This window comes from Lissotriton helveticus, chromosome 10, assembly GCF_964261635.1.
Source record: "Lissotriton helveticus chromosome 10, aLisHel1.1, whole genome shotgun sequence".
Classification (NCBI taxonomy): Eukaryota; Metazoa; Chordata; class Amphibia; order Caudata; family Salamandridae; genus Lissotriton; species Lissotriton helveticus.
Window position 1 is genome coordinate 257,080,379 of NC_136071.1, and position 25,615 is coordinate 257,105,993.

General features: G+C 44.5%; 1 protein-coding gene across 2 annotated transcripts in view; it reads right to left on the reverse strand.

Annotated features, from left to right (window-relative positions):
* Nucleotides 1-25,615, reverse strand: part of DLEC1 (DLEC1 cilia and flagella associated protein) — a 691,969-nt gene that overhangs the window by 181,385 nt on the left and 484,969 nt on the right. For both annotated transcript variants that reach the window (XM_078665272.1, XM_078665271.1), the window contains 2 exons: nucleotides 16,320-16,471; nucleotides 7,581-7,696 (listed from right to left, as the gene is read on the reverse strand). In XM_078665272.1, the coding sequence (XP_078521398.1) occupies nucleotides 7,581-7,696; nucleotides 16,320-16,471 (268 nt within the window). The remainder of the gene's footprint in view (nucleotides 1-7,580; nucleotides 7,697-16,319; nucleotides 16,472-25,615) is intronic.

Here is a 25,615-nt window from a genome sequence, read left to right on the forward strand (position 1 = left end):
ATCCCTTCATAACACTATCTTTATTCAGCATCTTTCTACAACACATAAATGTTTCAGCATGTTCTTCAAGACAACCGTCCAAGCCATCACTAGCATTATTACTTTGAATAGTTCTAACAGTGAGGCATCGATTGCAAGGCCGAACTTAATTCTCCCAGGGTCAGTAACAGAAGATACCAGCACCAAGGGAATTTGGAGATCTGCAGGAAGGAAGACTGCAGATCGATTATGTTTCTATTAGAGATTTCAACAGCTTGAAAGCAGGCAAAAATCTCCAGATGAAAATCAAGACTAAAATGAGGCATTATTAGGGGATTCTTGCCCCAAATCCCTGGTCACTACTTGCTTCTTAAAGGACCCTCGGTGCCTCACTTATAATCTCCAGTAAATACTCCCTCTTGGAGTTGCTGATGCCTCCAATATCAGGGGAACTCTCAAGGGTGAAGTTAGAGAGAGGATTTCAGGAGCACTCGCAATGAAGGCTTAAGGGGTGTGTTACTACTGATCATCTGAAGTCTGTACTTAGCCTTAAGATCCTTCTTAAATACCAATAAGAAATAGAAGTGAACAGGTGCCTAATCAAGACCCTCAACACTTAAACGGAGAACTATCATCGACTGGTATCCTTTGGTTGTTATTCTGAAATCAGCAAGGGGCTGAAGCATATATTTCATGTTTTGAAGGCAGCATTGCATTCTGTAGAGAGCTAAAGCACGGGATATTCAGGTGCAGTATTAACCTTAAATGTGAATTATTCTCCCTCTTAAGAAGCAACTAGATTAATAACCACCTTGTTCAGTGTCATAAGTAAATGTATGGAAAGCCATAGGCAAAGACAGAGCATTAATGTAGTCATGATGGGAGGGTAAAAAAAGACGGGCAACTGATCTGTCTGTTACAGTGAGTCAGTAATGTCATAATTTTTCAATATGGGAACATGTCAATTGAAAGTCTAGAAAAAAGGACCCAACCCTTCACATTTTATTGGAAGTTTGACAGAGAAGTGACCAGTGATCAGTGTGACTTAGAACCCTTTTATCATTACACCACCATAGTCACTATATTTCTACCATTAAAATGAAGCCAACTTGTTGTGATGCGGTGCTGGATAGCAAAAGGACAAAGATGTTAACTGGTTTATATGTTCATGCGTGCTTATCCTAAAAAAAGATGTAGGTTATCATTGATGCACACATAATATCAATATCAAACTTGTCACAGAGGGAGAACTAGGTAATTCAACATTTATTGCTGAAACTTCAAGGAGTGAAAAGACCCATCTGCACTACATCTGGATTGCACTATCTGATCATGTCTCTGGAATGCCAGTCTAACTTGGGTGGCTAACTGTTGACTCACAGAAAAAAGCCATATATCCAGATCTTCATTGGAAATCCTTTTAGACTAAAGAAAACTCTCCACACATGACTGAATCCATTTGGTTCAACAATCTCAACAGATACTCAGGCTTCATGACAGATCCCACAGATGCTATTCCTGAACAGTCTACTATTCAATTAAAATTGCCATAAAAAAGTTATCGAAGGGCCATTTTACCCCAAAGCATCAGGGTACATTCACATTTTCTATTTATAAATGTGCATTCAAGCACCATTATTGGTTTGATCCATTGTACAGACCTTTGGCATTGAGGTCGTCTGGTTGGGGTGATTTGATTAAGAAAACACACGAACTTTACATTTAATTGATTAGCATGGGTGCAATTTTAAGTTTGAAGTAGGATTACATCTTCATTGTATGTGAATATAAACACACACACACATACTTAATTTGTTTCCCTTGCTCTCCAATTTAAGGAGTGATATTGCATTTTTATGCCTGGTGCACACTACAAACCTAGCTGTATCTGGGCACCTTAACCAGCTTATTAAACAAATCAGTCACCTATACCACACAGCCAGGCCAATGCTGCTACCACAGGCAAAATCCTGCCTTGCAGAGAGACCTCCATTCGTTTTTAAATAGAATGGTTTTAAAGGTTTTTTTCTGGAACTCTTTAGTGTGTCTTGTAGTGTGCATTGTATTTTAATCTCACTTTTCATGTGTTTTACTGGAAAAGCAACTGATATGAACATTTTGTATTGCTGCTGTTTTCTCAAATGCGGCTATAGAGGGGTTGTTGCAGTTTTTTTTTCCTTCTTCGCTTTATAGAGTGATTCAGTACTATACAAATAATACAGTTCGAAGAGGATGGGCAACTATAATTGTGTTCGCAGTCACAGTAAGCATAGTTACGGCTTAAACATTAGTCAAAACGATGGGATATGGGTGGGTGTGCCTGCGCTCTCAAATTACCTTTATTCTAAAATTAAGATAGCTATGTCATAAAACGAATCAGCAGACCAGACCATGCACATTACTTTGAGTTTTGCACAAATGTGAAATGTGAACTCTTTAGGTAGACAAGCTTTAAAGTTCCCAGTGAAGCCTACCCTGACTCAAAAAGAATCACTTTTTGACACAAACAGGCCACAAAGTATTACACAGAAGCTGAAGAGTTACATATGCCCTCCTTGGAGAGCAATCGATCAACATTGCTAAGTGCGTGAATTTCACACCAGTTTATCTGAACCTGAACTGCAAAGACTGCATTTTACAGATTAGACGTTCTAGTTTCCCCATCTTTTGCCCCAGCCCAGCAGTGCTCCTGTAGCTGCTTCTAATGTACCTGACAACCTCACCCACAGGCTGTGCCCGGCAGTACCCACCTTGGGCGATGGCCATGGACTCGAACCGGTGCAGCTCCCGCAGCAGGCAGCTCCGTTCGGTGGCATGCAGGCTGTATATAAAATTCCGGGCGCCCTGTGCGGTGTTTAGCGCCTCGATGGGCTCCTTCCGTGGGTGGGTACCCAGTGCTCTGCAAGTCCCGGGCCAGCACCAGGACCGCAGCCGGGCAGGCCGCAAAGCAGTCCGGCACAAATGAGTCAACATTGGGGCGGCGAAGGGTGGAAAACCAGGGTCAGAGCAGGTCCAAGAACCAAGGTCTAGGGCAGCAGCATCCGTCCTCTGAGGCGAGAAGATCCGCGGTTTGCTGCTCCCAGAGGAGCACCGACCGTCCTGTGTGTGAAGAGGGCACACGCCGAGCGCAAAGGGAGCCCGTGACCCTGGTGGCGAGGGAGCTCAGCTCGCAGGTGCAGGGCACAGGCTCCCATCCAAGGCAGGTGGATTGCTACTGTGGTGCACTACGGAACACTGAAGGAACTCTCGGGAGTCGGTGCAGGGGCTGCCGCTAACCCGCAGGCTGGCTCCAGGCGCCCTTCCACAGTGGTCGCATGGCCCCTGCGTGCCCTTGGGGGTCTCTCACCTGACGCTCCGTACCCGACGCCACCGCTTGTCACTCTCGCACGTGCCCCGGGAGGGAGGTCTCTTTGTGGTGGCGGTGGGTGGGGGGGTTGTGGGGGAGACAGGACATGCACAGCTGACAGGAGGCTCGGTACGGCAAACAGTGGGCGTCACCGTTTGACAAGGGTGCGTCTTCTCACCCCTCCCGCAGGTGGGGCGGTCCTGGAGTGACGTCATCGCGCATGCGCGGAATCTGTGCTTCACTGTACGGGATGCGCGTGGACGCGGTGCATCTTAAAGTAGGGTTAGTACTAGGGCAGCTGCAGTGTCTGAGTTGGTCTGGCTGCTCTGCGTGCCTAACTATTGGTCCAAGCTATAAAGGAATTGCAGAGTTCCCCGGAGAACCATACGCGCAGGAATGGTACGGGGCACGTTTTCAGAACGCAACCTAGCATCCACCGCCTCATACATCACAGAGTAAAGCAAACGGATCTTACTCACAGGGAACGCTTCGAGCAGGAAACGTGGAGTGCTTTAAATTAACGTGCGTATGTGTGCAATGTTTGGGACCTGCTTTGTACAAAATCACGAAAGTCCATACTAAATCTAGACATCGGAACTGGAGACTCACGTGACCGTACGTCAACGCACCTGTGCAGTTCCAGCCTCAAGCGCCGCCTTCTGTGACTGATGCTAAGAGACTACACGTAGGAGGAGCAGAGGCCGCCGATGCAAGATTCCCTCGTGACGGAGCCTGTAGCCCGGTGAGTGGAGCGGGCGGGTGGGGCTTAGTTGTAGGGGGGTGAGTGTGGCTGTGTGTGCGCGCGCGATTGTGCCTGCATGTGTGTGTGCATGCGTGAGTGTGGCTGTGTGAGTGCGCGCGCGATTGCGAGTGAATGGGGGTCAGGAGACTCTGGGCTGGACGTGCGCGTCCACAATCCTGAATCTCTGCGTGTGCCCCGGGTTGTCTTCCTTGAGAGGCATCGCGGCGGCAATAGGTCTCAAGGACGAGACCTAAAAATGGTACTGGCACTGTTCTTCGGAAGGGGGCGTTTAAAGGGTCTGCAAAGCTGTTGGTATTTCAAGGCTTAGTCGTATCTCATTGGTTGCCAGAGGAGGGAGATAGGGAGAGGTGTGGCGCCCCGGCCAGGGCGACTGACGCTGGAATCTGGGGATCACGGTTTGATCCCCGGCTCCGGCGGCAGGTTAGCCCAGCACCATGTGACTCTGGGAAATAGCTTGCTTAATCTTCCCGACGGCCCCCAGCGCCTAGAGACCCTTACGGGTGATTGTTCGCGCTTTACAAATGTGGATTATTATTATTGTGGATTATATCTTGCATTCAGCATGGGAAAGCAATGGGAGGTAGTAGGTTATGTCTCAGGTCTCAGCACGTGCTTTTGTGCAGTTCTCCAGGTTTCAATAATCATGGGTGTGTTAAGAAGCAGTATGGAACAAGGATATAGGCGGGAGGGGGTCTGGAAGAGTCAATCATTCAATCAAAAGATATGTTTATTTAGACCATTGGCCTTTAAACAATACACCAACGTATGTCCATTGCACTATATACAATTTCGAATGCCTTTTAAAACATTTTAAATAAACATAAATAACCATCATTCAATTTCATCCGATAAAATCTTATGTACATCTACCCATTAAAATATGCTTTCAAGTAAAATACATAATGCAGTCCAATAAATTACATTTATGGAAGAGTCTACAGCCATCTCTCCCTTCGGGATATATTCTGCCACTAGGTAGGTAGATAGTCATAAATGTTAATTATGTATGTGGGACTGTTCTATTGTGGGCAGGACTCCGATATCATTCCTGCCAGTGGACCTTTTGTCCAGCACGGTCATTGAACCATGGTGATCCTGGACAAAAACACTTTCAAATGCCCCCTCAGACGCTGAGAGACCACACCAGGCACAACATGGACATTAATAAAGGAAATAAGGGAGATAAGCCCTCGCTTTGGAATCCATGTCCAAATGTATAATACGTGACTTACCTTTCACCATTGCAAAACCCACAGTTGATGGACAGAATGCAGAACAATGTCATACATTCACCCCAGTACAGTGATCTGGGCCTAAATCCATCGTTTTTTTGCTCACCATGCCATTCCAATTTGATCCCAGACAGGGAGGACCTGGCTTGGCAGTTCGGGCTGGATTGTTCCCATGAGGCACAGGGTCAAGGCTGATTTGCATATAGCTGGGTCCAAACTGAGGTGGCGTAGTGAGCAGAAGAACAATGGATTTAACCCAGATCTCTTGACTGGGGGTGAATGTATGATTTATTCACCATTCCGACCATCATTTGTTTGCGTATACCTTTCACCATGGCATCATGGGACGTTTCCCCTAAAGCAGCTTCTGCAGGGCATGCAAGAGACATTTTGGTGGGAATGTCTGCCTGTAGGTTTGCCGATGACCTGTATAGCAGAGTGCAGAGGGGTTTGGATGAATGATCAAGGACTCTGACAGGGCAAATGGAAGTGAGTTAACATAAGCTAAAGTGTCCACCACACAGGAGTAGGCAAAGGGATAATGTGTATGGGGAAAGGGAGTATTGGTAAGAGCACAGTCCCTGACAAGGGGAGAAGAAGCCATAAGGCCTCATCCAGCCTCTGTGGGTGTGAAAAAACAAGGAGTGGTGGCTTATACATCTCATCTTTTCAAAGAAAGAATCACACAGGTAAATTCTAGTCCGTGGCTATAGAGGGCAATTTGTTGTGCGGAGAGCTAGGGTACCTACATTTCCACTGACTCAAGGTGAGGTTTACGCAGCTTTCGTAATGCACTGGGGAAGTTACTTTAGATGACACAAAGGAAGGCGTGTTTGTGGCAGTTCGGAAAGAGGTGAGCATCGCAATGACTTTGGACATGGATGTACCCGAGGGTGAAAACAGGATCTCAGTGAATAAAACATGTGGTCGCCTTTTATGACAGCCAAGAGTGATGTGGTACAAGGTTTGAATTAGATGGGTAAGAACTAATTAATGGACCATCTTTGAATGTGAGTATAATCTGGAAAAAGAGTAGATTGGGTACACAGCAGAAAGGATATTCCATGACGGGCAGATGTCAGTGTGAGTAAGGACAATTGTGGGGAGCGGGCCAGGGCAAAGGATGAACTATGAATGGATGGCAAAATGGCCTATTGGATAATAGGGGCACTTTTGAAACTGATACGTGTCGGCTTCCGCTCAATTCATGGGAAGGCTTCATATTTCAAATGTATAATAATAAAAAACAGGTTTGTATAGGCGGGCAAGGCAGAGTTCAATGGGGTGTGAAGAATACAATATGGGAGCTCTGAGGCCAAACACAAAAGTGGTACTGCCATATTAAGTGGTTGCACCAACCCCAGAGAGACGGGATGCGAAATGGACTCGAGGAAGCAACGTAGGTTGGGGGGAAGGGGGGTGGGGGGAATCGCAGAGAGAACACTGTCTTGAGAGGCTTTTTCTGGCCTGGCACTTAAAATGCCAAACGAAGGAAAGTTTGGTTTAATGCTCTATGAAGTGTGTTCATTTGGTTGAGGAGTAGCGATGTTGGAATAGACTAGGACTGGCCCAGTCAGTAGGCAGGTTTACCAGAGGAGCGGTAGATCCAGGTAAGAAGAAGCTCCAGTACCTCGGGGGCAGCACCAGCTAAGTGAGCGATAAAAGCTTGCAGGAGGACAGGGGATGCAAAGAAAATAAAACTGGATGGTAGTCAGAACTGGGCCCGTAAGTGGTCAGGCTAGGAGGAAGCACATTAGGTTCAAAGGAACAAATGCCCAAAACATCAGTAGAAAACAGCTGATTGGTGTGCCAGGGGACCAGGTGGTCTAGAGAAAGGAGAACGTTTTAATACTGCAGATGTAAGGCTGGCGTGGAGTGTCAGAGCTAGGTAGAGGGGTGGATTTGTAATTGGTGGTGGCGGCGACTGAGAGGATGTTATAACCGTTCAATGCTTACAGGTTTGTGCTAGTGTGTTAGGCGATGGGGCTGAGCATTAGTTTTCATGAGTTCTACCCTGCCTCGAAAATAAAACAAGCTTTCATCAAAAGAAAGCTTGTGTGTAGCTCTCCGTTGTATCTCAATATCCCGAGGAAAACACTGAAACAGTCTAACTTCATTAGTGCTTTTGTTAACTTCCATTTATTACAGACTTCAAATCATTAGACACCACCAAGTCAGTGTTTTTGTACACATCAGTAGTCTGTTGCACCTAGATTTACAGACAATATTTAAACACAGCGAGCATGCTTGGTACACAAACCTGATCATAGGTCCCTTTGCTGGACTTTTGGGCTGAGGCCCTGTCATTTGGAAATAGAGCGGACAGCCTGTCACTGACATCCTCATAGGGATAATTGTGGGCGTTAGATCGCCAACCTATAAAAATAAAAACAAACCTAAATCATCTCCTATAAAGATATACTGTTCTAATTTAAGACTGTTGCACAATAAATCCCAAAGCCCACCTACACACTGAACAGCCCTTTACATTCAAGGGCTTCACCTCAGAATCAAGGCACATGCATAAGTGCAGAGATCAACATCTTCGCCAAAAGACATCCACTTTTCACCTTCACTAATGCTGGGTGAGAGTTCTAGAAAAAGCCACCATCTAAAGTCTGAAAATAATTTCACAATCACAAGTAACTACTAACAAAGTTCATAAAACATACATTTACTTGTATACTTCCAAGCAAGCCATTGACATTGAAAAAGACTTCCATTCAATTTAGAAAGAATCACAGCTGGTCAATGCTCCTTCCTTCATGTTTAGGAATGAGCCCTGACAGACGACACTTTTAAGAATAAATGACTGGGAAGAAAATAGTGTATGAGCAATAAAATAGCAATGAATGGCTGGCACTATCTGAGGAGAATTAGTTATGCACTGGTCCCCTCAAGGCAGACTGTGGTCAGGAGAATCCAATTATAATCACAATTTACACATGGAGTATTTGCCCGTTGGCACTGATCTGCAGTGGAAAAGCGCCCAGAGAACCTAAACCAGTAAAAATGAAGTCCAGCACATAACCACAAAATACAGGAGGCAGAGGCAAAAAGTCAGGGGAAACCAAGCCAAGAATGCCAGGTGTAACACAGACTTATTGAAGACAGTCAAGTACAGGGCTGAATGCAGCAGAGAGACATCATGTGAGGTCCAGCTGTTATGAAGTCTGGGTCTAGAAGGTCCGTACTTATTCATATTGAGGATACAGGTGTGACTAAGCCCTGATGGGAAACTAAGCGCCGAACAGTTGATGAGAACATTTTACATTTCAAAACACCAGCTACCTAAACCAAGGGAGGAGGGAGAAACAACTGATGAGCAGGATGTGTTGTGAGATGTCGCTAATCAGACATTCCATATTGCGGTAGAGTTGTGCTATGGCTAAATTTAGGGTCAAGGCTGCCCAGAAAGCCAGGTGTCTGGTCTGACTATGAACTGCAGCCCATAAACCAGACACTGATTGATTATATTCTGGTATCAGGAAATGGATTTAGTAAAATAGAAGAATTTAGGGTTCACCGCATGGGTTTTTATTACCACAACCCTGTTTCTCTGAGGCTGTGGTGGACCCTCCTGCATTAAAGGGTTAATTGCAAGTCCAATACCATACATATAAAACCAAGTGACCAAGGGAGAAGACTAAACTGGTCAAAAGTGGCCCAGTTGGCCTATCATGCACACTTAAAGGAAGTATGTGAGCTGGAACTAATCAATGTCGGAGGGGTTCAACCAGGTGCACAAATTTCTTCTTAGCCCCCCCTGAGGTTTGGCCCTAGTTGCGCCTCTGGGTTCAACTACTCTTCAGAGGTCCTAGGGGCCATTCAGTGATCACAATGGTGGTCTACTCTCTGCTTACGATTCCTACACATGTTGGAACCCTCCAAGAAACAGATATGGTTTGATAAAAATTGTATGAGGGTGCATAGATCACTTCAACAGGCGCTGAGAAATAACCCTAGGAATAAATACCTGATCGCTAGCTGTAGGAGGGACTATAAAGCCCAGATCTTTAGGAGGAAAAAAGAGATTAAGGATGAAGCCTGGCAGGGCCTACTTTCAGCTTCCTCATAAAATACCAGTGCCAAATTCTGGGAAGTTGGAAATCGCCCTTTTTTAAAATAATTAAGATCAGGGGCTCATTTCTACTCATATTCCACCGGAGACATTGGTGAATCACTTTGAAGCAATATATAATATAGATTTTAATACTTTGCCTGAAGACACCCCAAGTGGTGTTTCCATCTTGTTTGTGGGCCTGCAGCAGGTAAAACGTGATATTCTGGCCCTGTCTAGTAATAGGGCTCCAGGCCCAGATTGGATACCAGCTGAACTCTTTTTGGGTGAACCTGGAATTTGAACCCCAATCTTGGCTAAGTGTATGAATGCGGTGGTGGTGGATGGCTGACCCAAGCCCCGGTCAGCCTCAGTCATTGTCCCTATCTTCAAAAAAATTGATAGGGCTGCTCCCCATTGTTATCGCCCCATCTCCTTAATAGATGCAGTAGTCAAAGTAGTGGGGAGGGGGATTCGCAATAGTCTTTTGACTTGTGTAAAGGTAAATGTAAACCTCTCTGACTTGCAGTTTGGTTTTAGACCAGGTCTCAGCACTGATCAATGTCTGAACCTACACTTGATTGTATGTGAACACAAGATCTATGGGGTGGATTGTAACATTGTGTATTTTCTACGTGACCTGCTCCATGATATGTCTTCAATGGTGTGTTTCAATAGAGATGGCTCATGTACAACGTTTTTTACAGTTAGGCAGGGTATGTGTCAGGGTTGCATACTGGCCACATTCCTTTTTACGTTATCCATACTAATATTATAAAGAGAGAGCCCAAACCTTTGAGGCGGGTAATCTCAGTAACCACAGCACCAATCACAACACCCAATACAGTGTTGGAAAGGGCAGTTGCAGCAGAAGGACATAGGCTATGCAGACGGCCACAATATATATATTTTTTTTTGCAGAGTTTTAGGTAGCGCAAACTTGACCCGAACTGAATCAGGTATCAGAGCGCTTTACAAAGCAACAGTTACGTTACATGAGGACACACATTCATTTTTGTTAGGCACGGGGAGATTAAGTGATTTGCCCAGAATCACAGGATGTTTGGCGTCGTTACCAAGACTCGAACCCAGATCCCCAGGTCCGAGGTCGAGCGCCTTAGCTGTTAGGCCAACTCCTCTATACATTTAAAAGGTAAAAGAACCGTGCCAGAAAAGTAGTCCCTTGTGTTGTGGGCGTGTCTGCGTTGTGCTGTGGGCCTGGGCTGGGGCCGTGACTAACGCTGGGGGCGTGTGGTATGGCCATCACATCGTGGGCTGTGGGCGTGTGCTGGGGACGTGACAAACGCTGGGGGCGTGTGTCTGCCCTTCATGCCATGTGTCGTACATACAAGCGCAAATCACTCTGGCCCTGGACTCTCTCACCCCGGTCAAGAATCTTCGGAACAGAGGCAGACCTTCCGCCCCTTGGTTCAGTGAAGAATTAAAAGTCCTTAAACATGACTGTATACGGGCTGAGAGGAAATCGAGGCTTGGCTATCAGGAGGTGGACAAGTTGTCCTGGAGACAAAAAATTGTAGAATACAGGAAGAGCATTAATAAGGCAAAAGCTGACCACTATGCCACCCTAATACTTAATGCCCCTAACAGCGCAAGAAGCACGTTCAACATTCTTAACAGTCTGTCCAATCCAGACTGTGTTAAGAGGGTGGTTCCTTCCTCCCAGAGTCTCTGTGATGATCTTGCTAGGTTTTTCAATGACAAAGTCAATGGCATTATTTTGGATCTGGGTGGTGTCGCTCATTCCTCGGCTGGGTCGACTATCCCTGCTCCGGAGGATAGCCATTTGGGGTCTGCGGATTCTACCTTGGAGGGGGCCACTGTGGTCTCTCTCTCTGAGTTTCCTACCCTGGAATATGAGGAATTTTGGAGGCTCTCCTCTAGACCCACTGCCATGTAAGATCTGGAAGGAATTTAGAGCAGTTCTGTTCCCCACGCTTCGCTTGATTGGCAACCAGTCCCTCACTGAGGGGGTGGTGCCCTCACAGTGGAAGCAGGCATTGGTGACACCTCTGCTTAAAAAGCCGTCTCTCGACCCTATGTGTCCTAAATATTTTAGACCCATCTCTCTCCTTCCTTTCCCCATTAAAATTGTTGAACGGGTGGTGAGCAACACGCTGTCTAAATTTTTAGAACAAGCTAAGCTCCTGGAGGTGGAACAATTTGGGTTTAAACCAGCCCATGGCACGGAAACGGCTCTGGTTACCGTGATGGACGAACTCCGGAGGCGGGCAGACAGGGGGCAGGCAGCCGTACTTATCCTGCTTGACCTGTCTGCTGCCTTCGACACGGTAAACCATGGTATCCTGTTGAGACGAGTCGAGGAGGTGGGAGTGAAGGGCTGTGCCCTGAGGTGGTTCCAATCATTTCTGCCAGGCAGGCAGCAGGCAGTCTCCCTCTCCTCTTTTCAATTTCAGTTCACTAGTGTCTCCCATGGTGTCCCACAGGGCTCGGCCATCAGCCCCATTTTGTTCAATCTTTACTTGAAACCTTTGTTGAGTGTCATTAAGCGTCATAATATTGAGATCGTTAATTACGCGGATGACACTCAACTTATTCTTGCTCTGGAGGGAGCTCAGTCAACTTCTCTTGACGATTTTCATAGCTGTATGCGGGACAGAACACTGTGGCTCAGGGACAACTCGCTGCAATTCAATGCGTCCAAGACGGAGCTGCTTTTCTGCTGCCCAGAAAGGATCCCTTCTGGGCTGCCCAGCAATTTCTGGCCCTCTGATCCCCCTAACGTAGTTCAGCCGGTGAACTCAGTCCGTAACTTAGGGGTGACATTTGATCGTGAACTCTCCTTGGAGATACATGTGACGAAGGTAGTAGGGTGCTGTTTGGCTATCATTCGATCCCTTCGAAAGATCCTTCCACTGCTGCCACCTCTGGCATGCTCCCTGATAGTTCGGAGCACAATACTTAGCAGAGTTGACTATTGCAACGCCCTCCTCCTTGAGTCCCCAAAGTTCCTGCTGGCTAGGGTGCAGAGGTTACAGTCAACTGCAGCTAAACTAGCATTAGGCTGATCCAGTAGGTCCTCGGCCTCTTTGGCAGAGCTGCACTGGTTGCCTGTGAAACAAAGGATCCAGTTTAAATCCCTCTGCCTGGTATTTAAGGCCTTGCATGGAATTGGTCCTATTTCCTTGCATCGCAAGTTTGAGTGGTATGCTCCTGTCCGTACATTGCGCTCCTCTGGGGCTCATCTGGTAAGAATCCCCAGATTCAAAAAAGTTAGAGCTGGTGGCAGATCTTTTGAGGTTGCTGCGGCAAAACTTTGGAACACTCTTCCGGGGGAGCTGAGACAAACTAATAAGCTTCTGCCATTCAGAAGGAAGTTAAAACATGGCTATTCCCTAAGATCTAAGGGGCTGCTGAGGTCCTGAAGGAGGCAGGCCAGTTCATTCTGCTCATTCACTTTTTTTAGCGCCAGGATGCCTGATAGGTGATAGTGTGCTCTATAAATGCAATAAATAAATAAATAAATTACGTTGCTGCGCAGCATCAAGGGCCACACTGGGGGCATGACACGCTGGGGGCGTGTGTCTGGCCTTCATGCCATGTGAACGCAATTGCGCCGCATCAAGGGGCACGCTGGGGGCGTGAGAAACGCTGGGGCCGTGTGCTACATTCCGCCCTTCATGCCATGTGGGTCGTACATTAATCAGAAGATCGTCTGCTGTGGCCGTGTGCTGGGGGCGTGACAAACGCGTTCACCTGGAGGCCTGGTAAGTAACGTTACTGCAGCCTCTCCTGCGCGCTGTTACTGAACCCTCTCATTCAACAAAATTATGCGCGCCTGCTACCATCAACGAGGGCTCTAGCCAGGCTCAGGCGGCGGATCAGTACACTAATTACAGGTGCCTGATAACATCAACCAAGGCTGCAGCTGGACCTCAAGCGGGGGAACACGCGCCTGCTAACATCAAACAGGCCTGCATCTGGGCCTCAAGCGGGGGAACACGCAAATGAGCGTGTCTGCGGGACAATTACTGCAGCCTCTCCTACTCGCTGTCACTCAACTCTCTCATTAAACGGATTTACCCGCGGCTGATAACTCTCTCATTCAACGACATTACACGCGCCTGCTAACATCAACCAGGGGTGTAGCCGGGCTCAGGCGGCGGATCACTACACCAATTACACGCACCTGCTAACATCAACCAGGGCTGCAGCTGGGCCTTCTCCGTCCCTATTCTAATGAAACAAAAAATGTTGTCTACCGCGAGATTTTAAAATAAATTGCCCTTGCCAAATACACACATTACACACATTCTATTTCATACCCGGACAACGTCGGGACGGGCTGCTAGTATAAAAATAAGTTGGAACACTCTCTACTATTGATGAACATCGACTTTCCACATATGTGGTTACATTTCATACCCACTCTATTGTACGCTGACAATAGAGTCCTGATGTCTAGGACTGCTGAGGGACTTCAGCATTTAATAAACTCATTTGTTGCTTTCATGGCAGATCTAGACTTGTCAACCAATCTTAGCAAATAATACGTTATGACAATGGGCCCCAGGTCCTTAAAATCCAGGCAGTTTTCTACTACTGGTCAAGTTTTTCGAAAGGGTTCCCTCTTTCCCGTACATAGGGGTTACCTTTGACTGTGCTAAAACTTGGTCTCCCCTTTTGATGAATAAGGGAATCATCCAGATGAGGATAACTGGAGCCATTTTCGTGTCTGCCTCTAGATTGGGTTAAAAAAAACCTCCAGGGGTTGTGTTAAAATTGTATCCGGCCAAATGATTTTCAGTTGCCATGTATGGAGGGGATGTGTGGGGATATACAGGAGTTGACTCACTTCATGCTATTGAAGACAAATTTTACTGAAGATTGCTGCACGTTCCACATAGTACAGCCTCCTATATCGCCCACTAAGAATTGGACCCACCCTATTTGAACGACAGCATTAGTCTGCACCCTCTTATAAGGTGGCTCAGCATCTGGACCGGACCAGACCAGAATGCAAGTTTAATAGGCTGGTCCTGAAGGGTTGTCTCTCACTAGACAGATGGCAACTGATTATATGGCTGAGGTACGTGAGCCAATGATACTCTCAAGTAGGGACAGGGGTGCTTTTTGAAAACCCAGTAACTATTATGAATGCTGATCTTTCATGGATTTGAGTGAAATATTTCAGATGGAGATGTTCCATTAAGGAACAGAAGGAGTTTAATAAATCCACAGGTAGAACTCATGCCATCTTACAGACAAGACCTTGTATGGAACTGTACTCCGGTCTGGTTTTAAATGCTCACCATCGGTCCCTATTGACCTGTTTTAGACTGAACATGTTCGATCATTTTCTATAGCATCAGTCTTGCTGAGCCAAATAGACAACCTGGCTCTTGTGAATGTGATGGTTATTCCCCTCAAGGTACTATGCACTTTATCATGTTTTGTAGATTTTATAGAAAACCCAAACAGGATTGTTTGGTGCTCCAGCTATAAAGGACGAATTTTACACAAGTCCACCCTTTCGCCATATAGTAGTAATTATTACCAGATATTTATGTTTGTTTCAGAGTGGCAAGTATTTTTAGCAGCCAATTTTAAATTGAGGCAATCATTGACCTGAATATGCATGAATACACTTTTCTCAACTTTTTATCTTTCGTCTTTTATCCGCAATTTATTTGCCATGAATTCTGATACTTTTTTTAATGTATTCAGCTGCTTTGTCTGTTTTATGTACTTTTAAGGTTATGATTTTATTAACCGAATAAAGTTTAATTGAATTGAACATCTGTTTCATATAAAGAAATTTTAGCAGTGCTTCGAGCGAGAAGGGGTTCAAACTGGTAAATGCTTTTTAACCTAAAATAAAAAAACCTGGACCCCTTCAATGACTGGCAGAACTTCAACACCCCAAAAACAGGTCAATAGGCTGTAAGTTATAATCTGAATGTGGTCAGCTATACTGCTTGTTATCATTAAACATAAGAAACATTATTTATGCGAATTCTGAGGAAAAAGCATGCACATCTATTCAAAACCTAGGCCCAGGTGTACGACCCGGTCAATTTGCAAGTTGCGTTGTTTTGCAACTCTCAATTTGTGTTTCACAAATTGGAATTTACAACAGTGTCTCAGACACTGGTTGCGATTCCAAATGGGGTCTCAAATTGCCTGCCACATTAATATTCATGAGGCAGGTACAATTTGCGACCCCATTAGGAACGGCTAGCACTTTCAGGGATGGTGGCCTGCTGGGGTCAGCAGACCACCATGTCTGTGACTGCTTTTTCAATAAAGCAGTGTTTTTTTAAATGCAGCTCGTTTTCCTTAAAGGAAAACTGGATGCATTTAAAAAAGAAAAATGAAAAGTTACTGTTTCACTTTTTAGGAGTAGGCAGTGGTCCGTGTGACCACTGCCTGCTCTTAAAAAATATTTTCAATGACAGTCCCAAAGGGGAAGGGGTCCCCTGGGGACCCCTTCCTCTTTACGAGTGGCTTACCACCTATTTGAAAATGAGTGGTAAACTGCAAGTGTTTTGTGGCCGCAATTCTTACATTAAAATGCTAGTCGTAGGAAGGGATGCACTTGGCAAGCCCCTTCCTAATAGCGAGTCGCAAAACGTATTTTGCGAGTCGGTGATAGGTTACCAACTCGCAAAATAGGGTTTGGATCTATTTTGCTGCGGCAAACGGGCCGATTTCCCTTTTGCAACTGCAATAAACGGTCGTATATCTGGCCCCTAGTGCTGGAGAAGAAACCGTTGCAGTTTCAACCCTGGGCACGAGTCAGGAGTTTGAACACTGTAACTTTGTTTTCAATTTGTTCACATTAAATATAGAATGTGACATTCAATCTGATTTCTTCATCATCCATTAATCTTTTTGATGATGCTAATATGTGCTCAGCAATTGCACTTATGGTACAAGTAGACAGAATGCAAAAAGTACCTTACAGATGACCTCGTCTTGGTAATCCCCCCACATGCTGTTATAGGCGGTTATTTCAATGATAAGCTGCTGGAGAGGTCCGAGCATCCCCGCCGCAGGCTGGACAGAGAACGCCGCTCCCTTCCCGTCAGATAGCAAAGATGCAGCAAAATCTAAATAGAAAACAGAAGAAATATTTAAATATACTATTTTCATTCAAAAGAATTGGATTTTCCAAAATTCTGTTGAGAGCATATAAAACACTAGTGTGCTGGCAAGGGACTTTCATCAATGTCAAGGGTTTTTTACTTATAAGTGTTTATTCTACTCCAACAGCTTATTTCACCGTTGTTTGTTTATCATAGCTAAAGGCATTACAAATACCTACTAAGAGAAATTAGAACTTTTTTGAATCATTCATTTGAATTTTTTTTTTATTATTCAACACTATATGCCATACAAACTCAAATGGACAAAATTGAGATGTCCTCACAGAATATTCCATGAAACAACAGAATATGCATATAAGTATCCTGCCAATTAAAAATACTAAAAATACAATTACACTTTAGTTGATCTACAATTAATCTCATGAAAAGCAGTGAAGAGCAATCTGTATAGACACTTACGAAAAGACAGATCAGGACAAGACAAGTATGGCATATACAACTACCACTCTAATAATTAAACACACCAGTCATTAAACATGGATCCTGTTCTCCCATTCAGATGTATTACTACATCAGTATAGAATTCAACTCTCATTTACAGCTACTAACACGACATCAGATAAGCAATTCTAAAGAGAGGGCTTGTGTATTAACTGTCAGCATTTACGTATTTGTTTTCTGCTCATAAAGGAACGCACACCATTGGCAAAGAATGGCCAATGGTATAAGATCTTAAGTATAATTTAATGCATCCAAAAATAATCTTTTTAGCTTAGTTTCTAAGATTAACTTCATCAACTCAAACACCTCTTGACTGAAACATGCATGGTCAATACAGATCCAAATTGCAGAAGGCTTGCTTAGTCATCCTAACCAGTATTCACACAAAAAAACTAAGTATGACTTCCCGTAACTCATTCTATAGTCAGATTTCCTTAGGAAATGGCAATTGCAAAGTCCACGCCAACCTCTAACCAATGAATCGTGCCCCCGCTCTTCACTCCATTTTATACTATGCCTATCTTTACAAGGTACACAATCAACCGAGTCCAAAAGATTCCCCTAAAACTCCACAGCAGAAAGTAAAACTTTTACAATACACCATACAAAACTGGCATGCCAGGGAACCCCTTGAAACATACTTTCAGTCAGAGTGATTACATTTTCGCCTCTTTGTTCTTAACTTTATATTTAAATTTCAGAAATTTAAATCAACTACTGACTCTCCTGCGCACATATGAAGCGGACAAAAAGGCTCACCATTACTTTAAGCACCTTTTCCAAAATAGCTTTATATTAATAATTTTCTCTGATAGCTGCCCCCCAAGAAGAGATTTTTTTTCGCATCATGTAGTTTGTTCTCATCTTTACACTACGTATATTCCACCTCTTCTGGGCAAGGGTAATAATTTAGAAATCACACTATTGATGAAGCCTTTATCCATCGAAAACAACAAACTGCGAAATAAAGCCGAAAGGCCATTGCTCTAATTACACTGCAGGGTTTAATTATCTCCCCAATTATCCACCATAAATGAGAGGCCCTTAAAATAAAGGCTGAGTCAATATCTCTCAAAGTAGGCATTTAAAACCCTCACTCTGAAATTTCCTAAAAAAGACTGGATTTAACATTCATCTCGGGCTCACCACTGCCATCAATCCTATAATTTCACGTATTGCCTACACCACATCCAGGAAGCTTCTCTATACATTGTAGAACAACAGTAGATGTGTTTATTACTACAATTCTGATACATCTTTGAGGAATCACCTACAACTGGAAGCCCAGCCAGAATGTGGCCATAACTGTTTGATGTGTGGCAATGAGCTAGAGCGAAGGTGAGAAGATGATTCTGGTGGATGTGCATGAATGTTCTTTTATGCTGCCTCTCGGGTGCTGGAAAACACAATGCAGTTGGAGTGCAGGCATCTCATCCTTAGAACATGGAGAGATTTGATGATTGAAATCCTGCCCGAGGTGTCATACAGTCTGAAAAGGCAAAAAGGCCAGCACTAGCTAGTGAAAGCAGGGGCACTTCTGTGTGATGTAAGGGCCTCCTCCTATACCCTTGGGTACGTAGGGGGCTAATTCCTGGGCGTGTTACCGAATCCCCTGATGGCACCAGTGGGCATGGGGCAGAGTCGGTGGGACTAAATTGCCCACTCTTGTCTTCAGAGGGCTATCACTTGTCCTGATGGCCCTTATGCCAGGTATTGAGACAGATTGTGCTATTGTTTTGCTTTCTCTAATAGTTTGATGGACAAACTTTTGGGCTACATCAAGTTAACTGGGGAGAGGATGTAGCCTTACAGCTAGAGTGGTCGACCTCGAAGCTGGGGAACCGGGTTCAAGCAACGACGGTCTACATCCTGTGATTCTGGGCAAATCACTTAATCTCCCCACGCCTAACAAAAAAATTAATGTGTCCATCTGTAACAAAACTGGTGCTCATGTAAAGAAATCTGATACACGATGTCTCGGGTCTAGTTGGCGCTATATAAAACTCTAAAAATTCCACTTTAGGGGTCCTGGATCCAGGTCCTTTTGTAACATTCATACCATGACTTTTGGACTGTTTGGGAAAGCAGTCAAGTGCTCTCTGGAGTTCATCTGGGAATTTGACAGTCTTTTGAATACTTCATGGATTCCACCATGTTACATTGAAATTCATTTTGTGTACTTTTCTACAGGATTACATGCCAAGCGGTTCTGCGCACAAAAGAGGTAAGACAGTGAGGCGCAATCAAATCATAGATAGCAGTTTGTGAAAGGTAAACTCACCATTAGAGCTGCATATTTTAAAGAAAGAAAAATGTTTAGCATCTGGGTGCCTGTTCCCTCGAAGGGATCAGATTCAAATGCGGACTTGAGTGCTCTGATACCTGAAGGTGAGAAGTCGCTAGTCATTACAATTGATAAAATGTGTGCAGTCTTAAGAGGGGAGAAGCAGCGGAAGATTGAGAGTGCTGCAGATCTTAAAAGGAAGGTCCCAGGAACGGGTAGGAGGTCCTGAACACCAACAAACAACGTATTCAGCATGGAAGAAGGCTCTAGTTGTAATAATGTGCACCTTCTGTGGTTGGCGGAAAACTCAGAAAAAATGACACATAGAAGCATGCATTACGTGGGAGCTAAACTGTTTCCAAAGAACCTATTCCTTGAATTCGGATTAGGTATATCACACTTCCTAATGGTAGCAGCTTCACAGTACCCACTTAAACATTAGCAACAAAACTCAGTGATAGAAGATATTTTTCATTTATGTTGGTGGCAAGTTCAGCAGCTTGTTCTTTGTCTAGCTGCTGTTTTTAATTTTGTATGAAACATGGTTGGTTTATTGTAATTTTATTGTAGTTGAGGTTGTCTCAGAGTAGTCTGCAGTCTGAGGCCTTATTCCAGCCTACCGCCATATGAGTGCAACCACGCTGCTCGTAAACACAGATTTAGTCTGTCTAGCTGACCAACATTATTTTCAACTGACACACTGTCTCCTATAATACCTTTACTTTTGCAGCTAAGACATGCATGCATGTAGACATATATTAATTTTTGTTTTAAATGCAGGCATGGAGCTTGCTGGGGACAGTCATCTTTACTGGAACTCAAGCGTTGCTTCCACTCCGTGACCTGAGATGGAGGCCTCAAATAAAGTGGGTTCTATCAGGTCGGCTGAGAGCTGGTGGAACCTGAGGAGTGTTGAAGGGGTAGGTCCCACATTTTGAAGCGTGCTGCCACTCCCATACTCTGCTATTGTATGCGCAGAGGCTAGAACCTTCAGCCGGCACCGCTGCAGCACATCGAGGAGCAAGAACACAAAGGAGCCTGCAAACAGACACAGACATTGGAGGGTGGAGGCTGCCATACTACTCTGAGACAGACCTTGGAAAATGTTGGCTCCAGGTTCACAATGGAGACGTAATGAGTCCAAGGAGAAACGTGACAGCCATTTTTGCATTAGCGTGTACTGGACTTGCATTGTGTTGTGGAGGTAGGTCTGCTTGGGTCTTGGCTGGTGGAAACTCCCCTCAGGACCATTTCTGGCTAAAGTGCCAAAAGCTGAGAATGCAAGTAGGTCAAACGATTTTTGTAACCTTCGTCAAACAGCTTTATTTCCACATGAAGATGAATTGATGGACCCTCACATTGCAGCCTGATCCAAGTTGAGGCACTAATCCATAGTCTGCTGAAAGACATGAGTGCAACAATTGAAAATATTAACTGTTAAATATTGACCAAAATGTCACCGTCATTGAGGAACCTTTAGGGTGAAAGTCTTCAACATGAAGTGAAGATGGTTGGATTAGAACAGAACTTTGCCACTGGATTCAAGACAGCTTGGGTGTTACCCCGAAACCGGTCCCAGAATGTTTCTGGTCCAGGGAAGCCCTGGCTAGGCAGTTCGGGCTGGACTGTTCCCATGAGGCAAAGGGTCAAAATTGATTGGCATATAGCTGGGACCAAACTGGGGTGGCGAAGTGAGCTAAAGAATGATGATCGATTGAACCCAGATCTGTGACGGGGGGGGGGGGTGAGTGTCTGAAAAGTTTCAGCATTCCATCAATCATCTCCTTGTGTTTGCTTTAGAACAGGAAATCCCAGAAATTGAGGCTCAAGTTCACGAACAGGCGGGCAAACCGAAAGGTTTAGAGTTCTTTCAGAGATGCACCATATCCAGCAATGTACGACTGGAACATGAAGTGCATGTAATAGATAATACAGTATGGGCAACATGTTTGAGGATTCTGGGTCTTCCCTCAGTGTAGGCAACTGATCATTTGAAAGAGACTGTGGGACAGTTCCTACAAAGTGTCCTGGGATCTGAGGTCACTGTAATAATGGAAATCCGAAGGATGCTCCGACTGCCAACACTCTGTCTGTCCTGAAGGAAAGAAACCCAAAACTGGAACTGTATTGGTTGAGCTGTGGACTCAACAACAGTGGGAGACTGTTATTCGTGCGGCCTCCAAAAACAAAGGTTTATCCTACAGAGGAAGTTTTGGTGTTCCCGACTTCAGCAGCACACAGAATAAAGAACAGGAATCCAGACAGTTCAGAAGGACCTGGCGCCTCGAAGCATCTCCTGGTTATTGGCAAAACGTTGCGCACAGTACGAGAGAAGACATATGCCCTCACAAACCCATTAGGCAGTGAGTATTTTTTGTAGAGTATTAGCGTGAGTTCCCTGGTTTTAGGAACAGGGAGGAATTAGGAGAAAGTTTGCTAAAGGTTGTTGAGATGTGGCTGAGGTTCCAGCCAGTCATCCCAGGCTTGAGATATAACAGAGTCTTTCCATAAAGGGTGACATGTTTTTTGATGTTCTGTTTCCCCTTGTTTTCCCCCTATTCACTTTACCCCCTATTTGTGGAGTTTACATTCTGAGTACAGACTGTTTTTTGATTCAATGTTTGGAATCTGATCGGAGTCATTGGTCAATTATGGGCTTTAACTTGCAGATATGTAGAATATATTTTAGCTGTGTCCATGCCCAGTTAAGAGATTTAAAAACAAATTAAATAAAAAAAAATGAAACTATATGTGCTCTATTAATAACAGTTAAAAATATACAAAATTTACAGAAACAAAAAGAAATCGAGCCCTTAAGAGTTCACTGCAAAGGAGCAGCTCCATGGAGCAGTTTTCTATTTTTTAACCGCGCAGAAGAAATATGCCATGCTACTGAAATATCTAAAGTTGGTGAGGAAACATATAATACAGTGCAGAGGCATTTTATTAACTTTTTAATGCCGTAGGGGTTTGAACAAAGGCAGCAAAATTTTCCTATTCAGGATGCTTGTTTTTGTGCAAAGCATCTTAAATTGCAAAAAAGTTCCACCCAACTAACAGTCACAGGCAGTGTGGCCCTCCTTTGGGTAACATTTTGCTGTGTATGTGTGCACTTAGAGCATTCCCAAGACTGAGGTTGACGAACCAAGGATGTTGCATCTCAGGCTGGAACTCATCGATGTAGTGTTCAAAACCTACTTCTCCCTTTGCAGGTAAATACCCAGATGATAGGCATCCCCCATTGGTACAGTGGAGTGGTATCTCTTGCTTAGTTCCCCAGGAGCATTCCTTGATGATCCTGGCAGTGGTCATATTAATAAAGTTATGGTTAACCCAATATTCTCTGCACCAAATCTCCTATAGTGTTCTTTAAACATGGCTAGGCATTGATACTTTCATAGGGCATCGTGCAATGATCGGAGGTAAATGGCTGCCTGGGGGGCTCCTATAAAAGTTACCCCTGTACAGAAATGGACACAGGGCCATTATATCTGAAACACAGATCGTGCTTAACTCCACCATTAATGGGATTTGTGTTGCTCCTGGGACGAGATGTACAACTCTCTTCTATTTGGATGTCAATAGTGTTAGAAAATCCCTCATATATTGTTGCTTGAACTACTTTCATTTTGTATTCCTGGATACTTACACTCAGCGAGATGCAGTCAATTCTGCTTTTATATCTCTGAACAGCTCCCATGTCCTGTCTCTGATGTCAGAACCATGTATTGTGAGTGCAAGACCCATGGGTCCAAACACACACAGTGGTTAGCAATCTCTTCTTCTCTCACTCTCATTTTGGGCTGGGATCCAAGAAGGACAGAATGGTGCTCCCCAATGGAGACAACAACCTGCCTTCCCGTTCTGCCCTACCAGTATGAGATGCGTATTTGCAGATGAGTGGCAAGTTCACTTTTGCACACCAGTCCATCCTCTTTTCTGTGCAGCACAGCCATTTCAGCACCATTGAGCCTGTGTTCAACTACGCACATGTGTTACACAAAGAAGCTGGTTACCTAGGTGTCACATAACATAATGTAGGCTACCATGGGCTTAATTAAGGTGCTTCACATTCCATGCATGGCACATGATGCTGTTACCTGGTGACAAGATCAAGCTTTTTTCCTGTATTGCACTCCACTGTATTAGTATTTGTATTGCGCTGTACGAATCAGTGAGGTCTAAAGGCTTTTTCATGGTCAAGTAAGTAGATGCTCCATTTGTTTTGCATTGTTTGTGGTGTGGTTATTAGGATGATCTAAAAAAGAATTGTGTTGTCTTGTGTGAGTCTTGGGGGTGTGCTCTGAACCTGTTGCAGCAAACCTTTAGCTGTGCTAATGATGGGCACTTAGCAAAAGGTGTGATGGATAGGGTTGTATTTGCATAAACCAACCAAAATTACTAATCAGTTTACATTTTTGTCTGCCAACTACATGTGTTGATGTGAGGAACAGGGTCCAGGCTCAGCAGTGGTGCACCCCATGAATGACTTGAAGCTACTACAGTAGTGTGTATTTGGCACACAAATAAAAGTAGTGATGGTGCAACCCATGAAATCTGCTGACACCAAGGTAGTAGGATTAAAGTAGGTTTTGCTGAAGCAGAGATTGTACAATCCATGATAATCAGACACCACAACAGGGGATCTACGGAGTTCATAAAAAGCAGTGATGACAGCCTCTTAAACAAAGCAAAAACAGTGCTGTTTCTACGAGGCCACCCAGAAAAAGATGTAGCACAACCCATGATTAGCAGGCACCATAGTAGTGGGTCTACCTGGTCCATTCTAAGCAGCAATGGTACAACCTAAAGATAACCACAAACACAGCAGTAGTGGGTCTGCAGGGCCAAGCCAGGTTCACAGCTCATTAACCAAGTCATAGATACTACAGTGCCTGGTCTATAGAGTCCACCCTGGTGCTTAGATGGCTCAACCCCATAATAACCACAGAAACCACTGTAGTGAGTTTATATAGCTGTGTAAGAAGGACAAATAGTACAACCCATGAATAAATCACAGATACAGAGCAGTGGTTTTATGTAGTCTAAGCAGAATTGGAGATGGCATGCCTTTTAACCAGCAACCCAGAATCGTGGGGGTATGTGGTCTGCATATTAATGGGTGTGGAACAATCCACAGATCGTCGAACACCATTGTGGGTGTCTATTGGGTCCACCTAGAAGAGGATGCGGCACAACCGTAAAATACTTATGGACATCATAGTAGTGAGTCCAAGAAATAAGGAGTCCATCCATAGCCAGTGAAACACAACTGGTCGCCATCTATCATATCATGAGTAAAGCAGAGAAAAAAAGAGAATATAGTAAGGCTATTTAAGCAGAGAAATAGCAGAAACATTTGTATAAAGCACACTTGTGGTAGACCAGTCTTATTGAAGTTGTGAGTGTTGGCAGTTAAATCTGGCAGCAACTTAGATATATCCAAGGAATGGCTTCTCTATGACAATCAATGCCACAGTCCAGTAATTTGTTTGCAATGTGCAGTGCAAGTCCATGAGACCTATGAAACTAGGTACAGACAGCCCTGTTGGGCCACCGCTCCACTCTCTCTGGTGGAAGTTGCTGTTATAGACCATACGCCTCAGGCTGGAATGAAATAGGTTATGATTTAGATTACTCTGTTAGTACCAACAGCAACAAAGCAGAAGATGATAAGGACGCAGAGACCAGGGAACATTCAGGCAGTAATCCTAGCTTGGACCGTCCATCAAAAACACAAGAAAAGTTGTAGAGGCAGTGAACAACCAAAACTAGAGGACACTGTACCAACCCGCCTGGATGTAGAGTCGAATGAGGTAGAAGGATCTATTTGTGACTCAGGGCCATCCTAGATCTTCACACTGGTGTGCGTATGCCCACCGTGTGAGAAATTTCATGCAAGCAATAAAAAAACGCATGGACAATACTTTATACCTATTAAGGAGAAGGTTACATCAAAAACTCATTAAAAGCACATTGAAAGAATCTGAAAGGCTTTCAGGACTAGCTGCTGGATTTAACAGGTCCATGTACCAGAATATTCACTATGATCAAATCCACAAAGGAAACTAGAGGCCGAGTCAACAAAGGTACTTGGAGTCCAAGTCGATCCCAAGGTTTGCCAGGCTAGAACACAAAGTGATGTGCATCCTGGTGAATCTCTACCGAGAGGAATAGGTTCATCCTGCAAAACATGAAGAGTTGGCAGGTTGAGAGGCATTGCTGATGGGGGGCGGTTAGAAAGTTTGACATTAGTGGTAAAAGTTGACTTCAGATGCAGCGGTGTCCGAGGATTCAGGTTGGAATTTTATGGGGCTCTGCTCTAGTCCACACCATCAAAACCAAGATAGTTATCTGAAGAA